The 14754-nt window shown below is 38.0% G+C and overlaps 1 protein-coding gene across 3 annotated transcripts; it reads right to left on the bottom strand.

Moving 5' to 3' along the window:
- Window positions 1-1166: 1166 nt before the first annotated feature.
- On the bottom strand, window positions 1167-6109 carry tmem230a (transmembrane protein 230a). 3 transcript variants are annotated; one of them, XM_017697245.2, is made up of 4 exons: window positions 6043-6109; window positions 3435-3544; window positions 2835-2957; window positions 1167-2372 (listed from the first exon to the last, which is right to left on the bottom strand). In XM_017697245.2, the coding sequence occupies exons 2-4, from the start codon at window positions 3531-3533 to the stop codon at window positions 2232-2234; spliced, it is 363 nt and encodes a 120-aa protein (XP_017552734.1). In that variant the 5' UTR covers window positions 3534-3544; window positions 6043-6109; the 3' UTR covers window positions 1167-2231. The 3 variants fall into 3 exon arrangements, with proteins under 3 accessions (XP_017552734.1, XP_017552732.1, XP_017552733.1); XM_017697243.2 differs by having other exon boundaries at window positions 3435-3539; window positions 5963-6049; XM_017697244.2 differs by having other exon boundaries at window positions 5963-6048.
- Between the last annotated feature and the right edge of the window lie 8645 nt (window positions 6110-14754).

Genomic DNA, 14754 nt, shown 5'->3' with positions numbered 1-14754 from the left:
CAAATGTGGGAGTTTAGAGGCTTTTATATTTCTATGTGCTGTTTTTTGTTGTTGTTGTTTTACTGTAAACGGGTTTTGGGCCCCAGAACGCTAATATTACTGCTACTGAGTGCTGATTGGCTGGCGAGCGGAGCAGCTCATTGGCTGTTTGCGCTCACTGACGTCATGAACGTATATGAAACACCATTTTGAACTTGTACAACCGGAGTTAGAAAGAGCTTAAAAATATAACAGCGGTGTTAAAATGTTTTAGGCTGTTCTGCGTTCATGTAATGAATGTATTCTTTTACATTAAATATATTTAAGTGTTTCTAAACTTCTGTTTTGCTGAAATGCGCCATCTTAACCCATTCGTTTTGGACTCGGGTGCGCCCTCTAGCGTTTGAGAAACCCCTAAGACATTACAGGATGGTAGTTCTCCCTACAAGTTCTCTGGTAAGACCTCTGAGCTCTATTACCATCTACCTGGTTTATACATAAAGTATATCTGAGGCAAAAATGCTAATATTGATAATGAATGAAACTGAACAGCCATAAATAACAATAGGCAGGCACATTCATTAACTGCTAGCTTAGCTTCATTAGCCTGTTTGGTTGCCAGGCAAATACGCACAAGGGCAGCAAAATAATGTAACTAGATTCACATAAAGTAAAAGCAAACAGTCGCTCATTCTGTGGAAATGCAGTGGCTCTGCAGGTTCTTGGTTTCCCTGCCTGGTGAAACCTGACTCAGCTCAGAAAAGTTGGACCAGGTGTGCCCGAGTAAACTGTAAACTGCTCAAAGCTGTGGGTTTGCAGCATTCAGACTGAAAAGCTCTGCTAATCCCCATCAACACTTATTGGTGGTAATGAACATGTACACGTTCTCATATTAAAGCAATATGACCACAGTTTTATCTGGAAATCAAGCGCAACTTTGAGTGCTCACAGGCATCTCATGGCAGCTAATCGCCACTAGAGGGCAGTACAGCATTGCTTTTTTTTATGCCTCTGAACTTCATTGTCCCCAAAACAGTTCACTCACAACACTCCATCCATCCATCCATCCATCCAGGTACTCACACTATTAAAACTGAATTAGCTACTTGATTTGACAATAAATCGAGTATTTAGAAGATGTGTGATACAAACTGACTTAACTGAATCATAGCAAACCATGTACAGCCTTTCAACGACTCCAAAGTACTTTATTGAAAACAAAAAGTAACTGATACAGCCTTCAAACAGATATGACAAAAAAGTCTAAGAATACTATGATGCCAAAATTATATAAACGGATATGTCCATTAGGCTGTTTCTTATTGTAAGGGCTGTGGGAGATGCATTAGACATACACAATATTAGAATCATATTGGTATCGGCCAATATATGCTTAAAAGATTATTTTTGTGCTACTGAAGAGCAGAATGTTAGGTGATGCTGGGTTGATACATTAAAACATCTGTATTTCTAACCCAATAGAAATTGTTTTAGAAATAATAGAAAAAATTTCTAAATCTGATCAATGTTAATGTATCTACCTCAACATCGGCAGATATATTAATTATGCAAACATAACTAGGCAAAGCGGCATTAACGATCACCAGTTCAAAGAAAAGATGAATTGTAATTGACCATCATAGCCCTACTCTTACTCAGACAAGCGTTACTATGTTAAAAATAATGAATTATGCATGTTTCTGTTCTGAAAGTACTCATAAAACAGACCATTGTTGCTCTCACAAATGCTGAACAGTGAATACATTTTCAAAACCCCAAATGCAACCACAACCGCTGCTTCTTCATTTTTCAAACCAGTGACAAAGTAAGAACATCATAAAAACTATTTATTCTTGCAAAACAACACTGTTTCTCGCAGCTCTATACACATCATCACAGAAACTCCTCATAGGGGCAAATACAGCAAAGGGATAAGATGATGTCCACTATTCTTTTTTGGCTTTTCATACATAGTGCTAAAATAAATACTCTATTTTGCATAACACAGAGGTACATTCAGACTTTGGTACAAGAACTAAAGGAAGCACATACACTCCTGTGCTCATGCTGTACCTCAGATAATCTACAGCTGGCTGCTGGTTCCCTGCTGGAGGAAAACTAAAGATTCACACAGGGAGAAAATACAAAGGCATGTCATGCAGCTTTGGCCATAAGGACACAAAGGAAACAGCAGGTGTCCAAAGATTTCAGATGGCTGATCAGCATGCTGGCCATGTTTGCCTGCAGCAGGGTCAATCATCAAAGTCTGGAATGTCATCATATGAGTAACCACGATAACCCTTGGAGGCGTAGTAGGCGATCCTCAAGTGATAGAAACCAGGCAGAAATATGAGGATTCCGATGATGAGGACGGGAATCGTGCGATCTCGATGCTGAGGAAAAAAAGGAAAACATTCTGAATATAATATATATATATATATATATATATATATATATATATATATATATATATATATATATATATATATATATATATATATATATACACACATTTTAAATGCCTAATATGCTTAAAGATATGCTGAAATAACTGGGCTGCCATATAAGGAAATTCTAATATGAGTTTTTATAGTGAATTAAATGAAATCAGACAGACATCTCAATAAGTCTCCTTAAGTCAAATGTGATTTACTTAATTCCACATGGAAAGGATGCAGAGAATCCAGTTATCAGCATGTTGAAGGCTGAGACAAGCTACTGTTCAGTTCAGTTGATTATCAAGATGGGAGCCAATAAACTTTTGATCTTACTACTGCAGAATGACCTCAGAATGCTTGTGGGGACAGAAAGATGACAGAGTGCAAAAGGTGCTGAAATTTGTTTTGTTAACTCACCGTAACTTCAATGGAGCCGGCCAAAAGCAAAGATCCAATAATAATCAGTAAAGACCCAACCAGGAACAGGAACGTTGCCAGTGCGATGGCTTTGTATGGAACTTTGGGTGGACTTCTCTTGAACTGTGAAACAATGAACAGTCATAATTATGAGTGAGCGTAATAGTAAACCTTAGGCAGTCACTGCCAGAAATAACAAATTTGTATTTTATATAAATTATTTCTCACTCGCAGCTCCTTTAAAGAAGCAAAAATTTTGTTTCAAAAGTGCAGATGGTCATTTTTTAATTGATGCGCTGTGTGTGTTTATGAGGAGAGAAATGTATTAACATTTGAAATGGATAAAAGTTACTGTTGTGTGTACAGTCGTTTTGCAAAAAGAAAACTCAAAATTTTGAAATTTTGAAAATTGAAAAAACTGAAAAAAATTAATTAAACAGAATCAAGTACATATACAAGTCATTACAATGTAATTAATCATGTAATCATGCAACTACATTCAACCTGTACAGCAAAGCAACAGTAATAACTGTAGAATCTAAGGGTTAGTAAAAGCTTAAAATGTGAAGCCAAGTTTGAAAATACTTCAGTGTTCCTCACCTGTAGGTCAATGTAGCCTTCATCGCTGTCTGCTACTCTGGAATACTTCACCTTGTTGTTTGAGATTCCCCCGTTAGACATCCCGCTTCGAGTGGACATTATAATCTGACCTTACAAAGAGAGGACATAATAAGTGCAGGACACTACAACATCAGCACTGAAGTTCTCATGAGAGTAGCTTCCAAGTTGTGGTTATATGCCATGATAAAAATGCAATATAGTGACCCCTCAAAATATGCAGAAAGTCAGCCATACAGAGGTACGGACAGGTTTTGTTCACTTTGATGAACAGCAATACAGGAAAAAAACAGGAATTTACTCAATTCCATGTATGTAAGTAAACTTTTTAATGGATTTACACTCCTCTGAGCATTCTCAAATGATACTTTGACTTCTACCCAAGTTTTGTGAAAGTAATCAACTTTTTACTCAGTTCTTTTTTTCCTAAAAGAGAAATTCCAACAATTCTTCAAAACTTCTGCATAATTCAACTGGGACCATGTAAACAAAGTCATTCAGAGTGGTTTGATGTACAACCCCAAGTCCAAAAAAGCTGACGCTGTGTAAAATGTAAATAAAAACAATGCAATGATTTGCAAATCTCTTAGGCCCATAATTTATTTACAATAGAATAGCAAAGAAGACCCTGGACTGTTCAGCAGCTAGAACCCTACATCAGACAATGGGACAACATTCCTCTCTCCTCATGTCCCAGACTTTGACAGACTGTTGTTAAAAATGAGGGGAGGCTACACAATGGCAGACATGGCCCTGTCCCAACTTTTTTGAGACGCTGCCATCGAGTTCTAAATGTGTTAATATTTTTCATTAAGTGGAAAAACGACACCACTTTCAACATCTGATATGTGTTCTATGTTCTATTGTGAATAAAATATGGGTCTATGAGATTTGCAAATCATTACATTCTGTTTTTATTTACATTTTACACAGCACCCAAAGTTTCTCAGAATTGGGGTTGTAAAGCAGTCCTTTCTAAAGAATCTTAATGAGTCAGAATTGTTCACAGTGCTAATAGGAACCATACATAGACGAGTTTACTGCCTCTAAAAACTCCGTCACAGAGAGTTATTATATAAAATGGTAATGAACACACTGCCAGATTGTGAACATTGTGACCCCTGGTTCTTATCACCACCACTATAAAAAAAAAAAAAAACGTCAGCTAGTTCTTCTTGAAAGGCACATTTTACATTAACCCATATTGACTCAATCTCAACAACTGAATTATACAGCAGTATTAAAACACTGGTGGAATTGCTTTTTAACATAATTGCTTTTGTGGAGTTCACTTCATTCTGTTGCTTCAGCTCCTGCACTGCTTTGCTGTTGCTCTCACTTTGGAGCTTTAGCATTTCATTTTAGACCAAATTAACTTTATAACAAACTTGGCTGAGATTCTGAATGTACTCTCTGGAGTTTTTGGACCTGTATAGCAGAGTCATTATTTAATTGCAGTAACAATGCTTGTATTATATTTCATTTCAGTAAGAAACTGCAGTGATATTTTCACCACATCTACGAGGTTCAGTTTTAGAAGCCTGTCACTTTCAGCTGCAGGCCTGTCTACTGGAGTCATTATTAATGGTACTGGAGTACGGCTTTAGTACTCCATCCACCTCTGACAGAAATGAGTGCAGGATTACTAACACTACGACATATTTTTGTGGCTAATCCAGTCCAGGAACACAGCATTAGACAAGGAAAACAACTTTGCTCTAGTTAGGCTAGTTACAAAAGATGGTTCTTCAAGAGATCTTTAAGTAAAGGGAATGGTGCTACTTAGAATGAGAAGTTCTACATAGAACCATTTCATGTTTGAAGAGGATCCTTTGTTACGATGTCAAGCTTTTACGAACAGCAGAACGTTTTTTGGTGCTATATAGCTAAGCCATTTTCCAGAGACTTGCATATAGAACCGTATACAACACATTCTCCCCCAATCTGAAGAGACATTCACCAGGCAATGAACCGTTTAAGCATGTAATACACCTATTCCGACCTCATGGTCCTAAATAAAACCATTCCCTTTACTAAAGAACATCAGTGTATTTTGGTTTAGCTGAAGTTTAAGCTAGTACCTCATTAGTATCTACACCTAAATAAAGCACTGTTAGCCATCAAATGCAACCAGTCCAATTTGACAACATGCGGCGAAGCTGAAGTTTGCTTCTTATTCGCTACTGCACGATTTAAGGTGGAACGGCAAAATTCGAGGTGGCGAATAAAACGGACTTCAGCTTCGTACACCGGCTGCCAAGCACACGATATAAAATCACACTGATAAGGCTTTGCAGTATCAACATACTCTGACAATTTCATATTTAGACAGTAAACAAAGTTAGCTAGCTAAGCTAATCAGCTCGGATAGGTTAGTGTTTTGGCGTAAGCTAATTTACCCTACTAGGTACAGGGCAAAAGGAGGAAAGAGAGGGGAAAAAGACTGATTAGAGGATTACACGAGCACGTGAGGGTACTACATATGCTTCCTAAAGCTGCAGTACTCTTACCAGACTGCACAAAGTCGAGAAAACTAAAGAATCGTGGCTAAGATGAAGAAGTCAGCCACGCTAGCTGACCAGCTACTTACTCGATACTGCGCTCTACATTGTTTACTTCCTGTTTGCTCGCAGCTGCGCGCTGTGGATGGTGATGTCAAATTAAAGGAAAATGGCAAATATTTTTCATAATTTTAGCTTTAATTCATCGTTAAGATATAAACTAAGTCATTCAGCGTGGTTTGGTGTGAAGTGTTACGTTCTAAAGAAAGTTGTAGAGTCCGAATTGTTCACAGTGGTGATGAAGGGAACCAAATGTCTGAAGAGCCTAATGCTTCTAAAAGCTGCATTACATGAGGTTATGGTATGAAATGGTTATGGATATGCTTCCTGATACCTGAGATGTTGCTTCATGGTAGTTTTGGCCTAATTATTTATTTTTAAAAAATAAATTCTGTAAATTCTTGTAGGGTTTTGAAAGGCAAAGCAGTACAAGAGATGAAAGGATCCACCGGCTATGTTGAATTGAATTTACAACCATTTGTCACTGTGAAATTAGACCTCTGCATTTAACCCATCCATGCAGTGAAACACCCACATACATACACACACTTGGGGGCAGGGAGCACACTTGCCTAGAACAGTGGGCAGCCCTATCCACGGTGCCCGGGGAGCAATTGGCGGTTAAGTACCTTGCTTAAGGCACTTGAGTCACAGACTGTCAGCCAAGGGGATTGAACCAGCAACCTTCTGGTCACAGGGCTGGTTCCCTAACCTCCAGCCCACGACTGACCCCAGGCTACGTATCGGTATCGGCTGATCTGCAGCATAAATATGCGATTGAATGATATTTCTTTAACTTAGCCGATGCTGAGAGCTGATCAGTGATGTCAAATATATGAGCCATTTTGCCTGAATGTAACTGCTGCACCATTTAAGGCGCAATGGAAATGTTCAAATGAGAAGCTTGTCGAACAGAAAGCCAACTTCAGCCTCATCATATCTATTTTAATAATAATAATGAGTTGGCTCAGCGATCAGGATCGGCCCCAAAACACTGATTGGTCCGTCCATAAAAAATGTACTTTTTTGGATTTACCTCTATTTTTATCATTATCAGCATTACATATCGCGGTTGTCGGATGAAAACCTTGTATCTCCAAAATGGTTACTTTACAGGAGAAGGCAAAAACACACTTTACTTTAAATGTAAGTCAATGGAACCAGACTTTTTTCCAAGTCATTTTGGGTCATTTCTTTTGGGCCATTCCTCATGAAATTTACACACAATGTAAAGGACAATGTGTGCTTTCAAAATGTATCACAAACTGAAAAATGTCAAAAATGGAGATACGAGGTTTTCTTCCGACAACACTGATGTACAACTTGAAAGTTATATTGCTTCTCAAATCCTGAATAATACAGGAAATGTGAAAAAGTGTTGGAATTCCCCCTTTAAAATGTTGAGACACACATAAAAAACACTTTATTTTGTCTTATTCATGTCTTATTAATAATTAAAAACTTGGCAAATTGTACAGAAAAGTACATTTTATAGTTATCTGTAATCAAACTGGGTTTATATTGTTGTAAACATTGATTCCTAACTTTTGAATGCTGAAAAAGAGCACACTAGCACAGATCAGAAGACACTGTCGAAGTAAACAATATTTTGTCCTACCTTGATGCTCCAGAATGCTTAAAAACACTTTCTCAAAGTATAATATCCTGATTCTCAAATACATAACGTAACTTTTCGCAGTAGCTCCTGAATAATAGACTTTAATTATTTAATAATACGCCTTAGGATGAGTGAATATTATTATATATCATTATATAAACTGAATTATATTATTATTATACACTGCTCAAAAAAATAAAGGGAACACTCAAATAACACATCCTAGATCTTCTTTGTTCTGTACAAAGTTGAATGTGCTGACAACAAAATCACACGAAAATCATCAATGGAAATCACTGACCCACTGCCAAACCAGTCATGCTGAAGGATGTTGCAGGCAGCAGATCGCTCTCCACGGCGTCTCCAGACTCTGTCACGTCTGTCACATGTGCTCAGTGTGAACCTGCTTTCATCTGTGAAGAGCACAGGGCGCCAGTGGCAAATTTGCCAATCCTGCTGTTCTCTGGCAAATGCCAAGTGTCCTGCACGGTGTTGGGCTGTGAGCACAACCCCCATCTGTGGACGTCGGGCCCTCATACCATCCTCATGGAGTCGGTTTCTAACCATTTGTGCAGACACATGCACATTTGTGGCCTGCTGGAGGTCATTTTGCAGGGCTCTGGCAGAGCTCCTCCTGTTCCTCCTTGCACAAAGGTGGAGGTAGCGGTCCTGCTGCTGGGTTGTTGCCCTCCTACGGCCTCCTCCACGTCTCCTGGTGTACTGGCCTGTCTCCTGGTAGCGCCTCCAGCCTCTGGACGCTACGCTGACAGACACAGCAAACTTTCTTGCCACAGCTTGCATTGATGTGCCTGGATGAGCTGCACCACCTGAGCCACTTGTGTGGGTTGTAGAGTCCGTCTCAGGCTACCACGAGTGTGAAAGCACCACCAACATTCAAAAGTGACCAAAACATCAGCCAGAAAGCAGAAAGGTACTGAGAAGTGGTCTGTGGTCCCACCTGCAGAACCACTCCTTTATTGAGTATGTCTTGCTAATTGCCAATAATTTCCACCTGTTGTCGATTCCATTTGCACAACAGCTGTGAAATTGATTGTCAGTCAGTGTTGCTTCCTAAGTGGACAGTTTGATTTCACAGAAGTTTGATTTACTTGGAGTTATATTGTGTTGTTTAAGTGTTCCTTTTATTTTTTTGAGTAGTGTATATAAAATACATTAAATATCTTATTATATATTATGTAAACTGACAGTTTACAGATGCCAGAGGAATAATGAAACATTAGCTTCAGCACTGCCGTCGTTAAAGAACTGTGAAATACAGGCAGTTTGCACACTTTTATAGACGTGTCTGAAAAGGATGAATTTTGTCTGCGGCTCTCACCGAGGAATAATTATGGAATTACGTCCCATCTAATCTCCATAATTTCAGTCGCACTTACTGAAATGTCCACAGCACACTCCGACTTCATTGTTATTCACAAAAGCTGCAGATGAGTTCAAGACGTTCAGGTTTCTTATCTGTCTCTCATGGCTCTGAATATTTGCCCTCCTCCTCAGATCAAAATGTGCTTTAATATCATACTGGAAGATGGAGAAGGCAGAAAGCCATTTCACAGCTCACCAATTCACCTCTGCCATTAGCGTACATAATCAGCCCTGTTGGCAGAAAATCAGCATCTGTGGTAACAACCTCACATCAGTTCTGCAGCTTCATGGGTACAACCAAGAGGGCAAAGCAACAGGGTACATTTCATCAGGGAAGGTACCCATAACAATTTACATTACCTGTTATTCAGGGAGAAAAGTAACAGTGGTGCTTAAAGGGCCCATGTCCTACAATTTTCATAATTCATATTTATATGACAATTTCCCAACTTTTCTTTATTCCTAGAGTTAGAGACCTCTGGTTACTGTTCCTATAAGACTTTAAGATTTATGTAAATAGCCTCTGTTTTGATTGGATGCCCTCTTTAAAAAAGCAGTCAAGGCTGCAACACTCCTTATACATTTAGCATGAATGGGCAGAGCTGAACTGCTGTAAGCTGAATAGGTGGTTTATGAGAATGCAGTTTTTTTTGTAACATTATCAAACTAGTTCATTTAATATGGGATTTTTCTGCAGCTATGATTCTATACATGGACTGTAGGGATTGTCTATGGACTGTCTATGGACCATATGGACTATATGGACTGTCTATGGACTTTCAACGGACTGTATGGAACTTCTATACATTGTATGGACAGTATGGATTGTTTTTGGAATGTATGGACTGTCTATGACTGTATGGACCTTCTGTTGACTGTAAGGACTGTCTATGTACTGTAGAGACTATCTATAGGCTTTCAGTGGACTGTATGGAACTTCTATAGATTCTAAGGACAGTATGGATTGTTTTTGGACTGTATGGACTGTCTATGACTGTATGGACTGTCTATGAATTGTATGGACTGTCTATAGACTGTATGGACCTTTTATGGACCATATAGACAGTTTGGACTGTCTATGGACTGTATGGACAGTCTATTCACTGTAGGGACTGTCTATGGACTGTAGGGACTGTCTATGGACAGTATGGACTGGGGGGTGAATTGTATATTTTGAAACTTTAACAGTGTCTGCACAGCACATCAAACTCTTTTATCTTAAATGTATATATGTAAATGTCTTTATTTAGATGATTCCACCATATTTATTCAAAGTCAGAGATAAAAACACATTTCAGACTTTTAACTGACTTCTACTTTGGACTATTTATTTATTTATTTATTGCTTTGATTGTTCCTAAACCTTTTTTAAAAAAAAAAAAAAACAAATGATGGGATAATCCATTTGGTCACTACTGAAACAACCATAACACTACTGAAACACTATCAAATGTTTCAGTAATGACTGTTTCAGTAGTGACAATTTTTTTTGAGCAGAAATCTAAAAGCATTCTTAATTCTAAAATGTAGATGTGGCTAAAATAAGACTTACAGACTAAAGGCTAAAATGCTTTGTATTTTGTGTTTTGTGTTGTGAAAATATGGGACAGCAATTTTGAAATAAAACTTTTTAATTGAACAAACTCAAGAGGTTGAAGATTTATATGTAATTTATATATCAACCAAATAATACTATACTAGAATACAATACTATAAAAACTCATCGTTTCATTTATTTAATATTTAATAGCTGGAAACATTTATTCATTTTACCTTGCCAGGAACAAAAAGCAGAAACAGTTTAACAGAAAATTTGTTAAAGCCTCCAAAGCCAATCATAATATTAAATATATCAGTATTTAATTTGTCCACTCTTTTGCACCTTCCACTTCAACTCTTCTGTCCTTCTAATTCTAAAACTATGGAGTTGCAGCTGTGACCTTCCAGCAAAATCTGGACATCTGAGATGTGGAGTCGTGAAGTTTTATGGACGGAGGAGTCTAGGTGTGTAATTAGGATCACTGGGATGGTGAGAAGCAGAAAATGCTGAACCAGCTTCTATGACTGAACTTTAAAGTGACAAAATATCCCTGCAGATTTCTTTAAAAACTCAGAGTCCCCTGAAAAGAATGAAAGCTGTAATAAAGGTAAAGAGTGAACATTATATGGTGGGCATTGTACTTGTACTGGGTATTGTTGTTGACAATTCTCAGTGGTGGATGAAGTACACAAATCATGTACTAGAGTTAAAGTAGAGATACCCAAGGTAAAATATTACTCCAGTAAAAATAGAAGTCCTTACTCTAGACCTCAACTTGAGTAAAAGTACAAAAGTATTTGGCTTCAAATGTACTTAAGTATCAAAAGTAAAAGTACCAAAAGATTAATTATAACTCTGATGTCCTGTTATCATTTTAGGTGAAAGTCCTCCAGTGTCTCTCTTGGTAAACCAGTCTATTAATACAATGTCATTAATTAGTGACGCTGACATCTATTAAAATGATCATCAGCACAAAACACTGAAGGTAAACAGTTTCCATCAGGGAGAACCGAGTGGCTCTGAAATCACTTTTTACAAACAAGCAGAGTTTCGGCTTTAAGATTTATTTGCAACTTAGTTACAAGTTTAAGTTTTTAAGCAAGTAAAAACTGGCTTTAAACTCAGGTTCGCAAATGAGTTTCCTTTACTATATTGCATCTGTAGGTCTCTGTTCATAAACATGAACTAGCCAAAACAAATGTATTGTTAAATGAAATAGTGTTCATATAAATCCAGAAAAAAGACACGTCAGTCACGACTGCATATGTGGACATATTTCTATATTGTGGTCTGTTTACACAAAGTTAGGTTAGTTCATCATTTATGTTGAATAGACTCACCCAAAATTTTACCTGCCGCACTGACGTTGAACCGTACGCTTGCACTGGGTCGGTATGACCAACAGGTCAAAACAAGACCAAAACAAAGTGCTGCTGAGCCCTGATTGGTGGTCTTGCTTTGCGTTTCTTTAGTTTTGACATGTTACGTTTTTATACACAGTAAATAAAAAGGAACAACTGATTTTGCAGAATATAGTGGAGAAAAAAGTCAGATATTTTACTTGGAAATGTAGTGGAGTGAGTAAAAAGTAAGAAGTCACCCAAAATGGAAATATATCTGTAAAGTACAGATACATGAAGAAACTACTTAAGTACAGTAGCGAATTACATTTACTTAGTTACTGTCCACCACTGATGATTCTGTTTAATTTTCTGTTTATGTGTTTCATGATGCTGTAAAATAAATTTGAACTTAATAGTAAATTAACATGTTTTGCACAGTACTGTGGAGATATGTAGAGATAAAGGTTGTACCGACACATTATTGAAAGTGACATCATAGAACTGTCATCCTCTCAAAAAATGAATTCTTGCACAAACACATAGCTAATTTCTCTTCAAATTATACATATACAGTACACTTCAGTACAGAACTTAGTTGTCCAGGTCTGTATACATTTTAAAATGTGCATGGATTCTCTGCCCACAGAGCAAGTCTCAAACTTTTGTTCCTCGTCTGAGAATTTCAAACACCCACCCAGTTGATTTGGTGAATTAATTTGACTTTGAAATGGTTTGGAAATTAGTGTGGCTTATCTTCCACTTCCAGCCAACTAAGTTGACAATTGGCCCGAGCAATCTCCCAGCAGCCACCTTCTCCTGTTCTGCATAACTTAGCACAAATGAGCCTCCTCTGAATAAATTAGCATACATTAACCTGCAGGTGAGGAAGAGAATAAAGGTGGAGTTTCTGATTCTGAAAGTTGCGCATTCAATAAGTTGAACAGTCCAAATTGACGCACACTGGATTTAGCAAGTTGTTTATTTAGGCACAAACTGCTTACAGATATCCACTTATCCAGTGTTTCTACTCTTCTGGGAAAGGCTTTACATTAAACGTTGGAACATTCCTGTGAGGATCTGATTGCATGCAGCCACATATACTGTTATTGGATGATTAGATCTGGATCACTCCAACTCATCCCAAAGGTACTGGATGGAGCTCCATCACCCCAGAGAACTCACACTGGGCATTGTAACCTCAGGCTCATGTGCAGCTGCTCCAGATCATCCCTTTCTGTTGGTCAATGCTTTTCTATGGACGTTACACAGGGAGATTCCCTTGAAAGAGGCCCCAAATATTCTGCTGTAACTCCTGTCTGGATGAAGCAATCTGAATACCTTGACGTATGCGTAATCGATTGCAATATCCTCAGTGCTGGAAGTGAGCTCTGTTTTCTGCCAGACACATGAAGGGGTACAGGGGTATGAACACAGAAGTTGCAAATGGAGGCTAAGTGTCACAACGGCTGTCTGCCACCTACCTCACCGCTCCGATGCAGGGGCCTCCCGGCTTTTTCAAAGCTCCACATGCTGAGGAGCACATTGCATGTTGTTTCATTCAGATTGCTTTGTCTAAAGAGAATTACAGAATATTTTGAGCCTCTTAAAATACAACTTCATGGAGAAGTAATTGTTTAGCCTGATTCATCCACAGTTGGTGAGCTTGTATCTTACACAAATGTACAAAATGGTCACTGGGGCAGGACCCCTCTCGTCACCAGGGTGGTACCCTCAAGGTTTCATCCCAGTACCTTTAGTCAAGGAACATATGTGTACTATAATCCATTGAAATTATATTTTGTTGTATTGACTCCAGAAATATTGTATCATTTTTTTATTTTATTGTTCTGTTTTAAAACACCTTGCGATGGACTGACGACCTGTCCAGGGTGTATCCTGCCTTCTGCCCGATGACAGCTGGGATAGCAACCCTCACGACCCAGAAGGAGAAGATGCTTAGAAGATGTGTGTTTGTGTGTGTGTGTGTGTGTGTGTGTGTGTGTGTGTGTGTGTGTGTGTGTGTGTGTGTGTGTGTGTGTGTGTGTGTGTTTTAAAACATTAGATTATGAAAGTATACAATTGTGTACTTTCTCACTGGGAAAAATGGTAGCACTGTGTGAATGTCAGGTTTGTAAGCATCTATAAACACATATATAGCACATTTTTATGCATTCATAAGGAATTATGATATTATATATCATTTTATATTATAAACATGGTTTAAAATGTATTACACTGAATTACAAAGTAAAATTGTATTTTTATACATTATGAATTACTAATATAATACATTATAAGTAGTGTTAATAACATGTTATACTGTCAGTGCCAAAGAAGTCAGTTCCAGCTTGGAGAGTGTACAGTCAAGACAAATACAAAGTTTTTTACTCCCTGAGATTTCCAGTATTTTATTTCTATGATGTGCCTTTCTTAACCAGCACTTTCACTGTAAATGTTACATTACATCACATCAAACCAAGTGCCAGTCAGCCCCCCTGACATGAAGTTATTGTGGAGTGAAGGAGAGGTGAGATAGTCGAGAGCTCTCATTGTAATGTGTTCCCTCACTGGTTCTAACTTCAAGCACTAGAACCCTTCACTCTGTATCATCACTACACTACAGTACAGTAATGCTAATTTCTGCTGGCATTCTATTGAATATGCAGTGTTAAGTTAGTGCCAAGCTAATGGTGGTGTACATTGACTTTCCTACATTGGGTAGGAACAACTAATTCTGAGACTTGTAGACTGTAATGTGTTTTATTGTGTGTGTTTTAATGTTTCAGTAAATTCTTCTGTAAATACTTCACCTTGAAGCCTCACTCTTATCACTGGAGAAGGCTTTAGTCACTGTACT

Source organism: Pygocentrus nattereri, chromosome 18 (assembly GCF_015220715.1).
Source record: "Pygocentrus nattereri isolate fPygNat1 chromosome 18, fPygNat1.pri, whole genome shotgun sequence".
In the NCBI taxonomy this organism is placed as follows: Eukaryota; Metazoa; Chordata; class Actinopteri; order Characiformes; family Serrasalmidae; genus Pygocentrus; species Pygocentrus nattereri.
The sequence above is the reverse complement of the archived record's forward strand: the minus strand, read 5'-3'. Positions and strand labels throughout refer to the sequence as shown.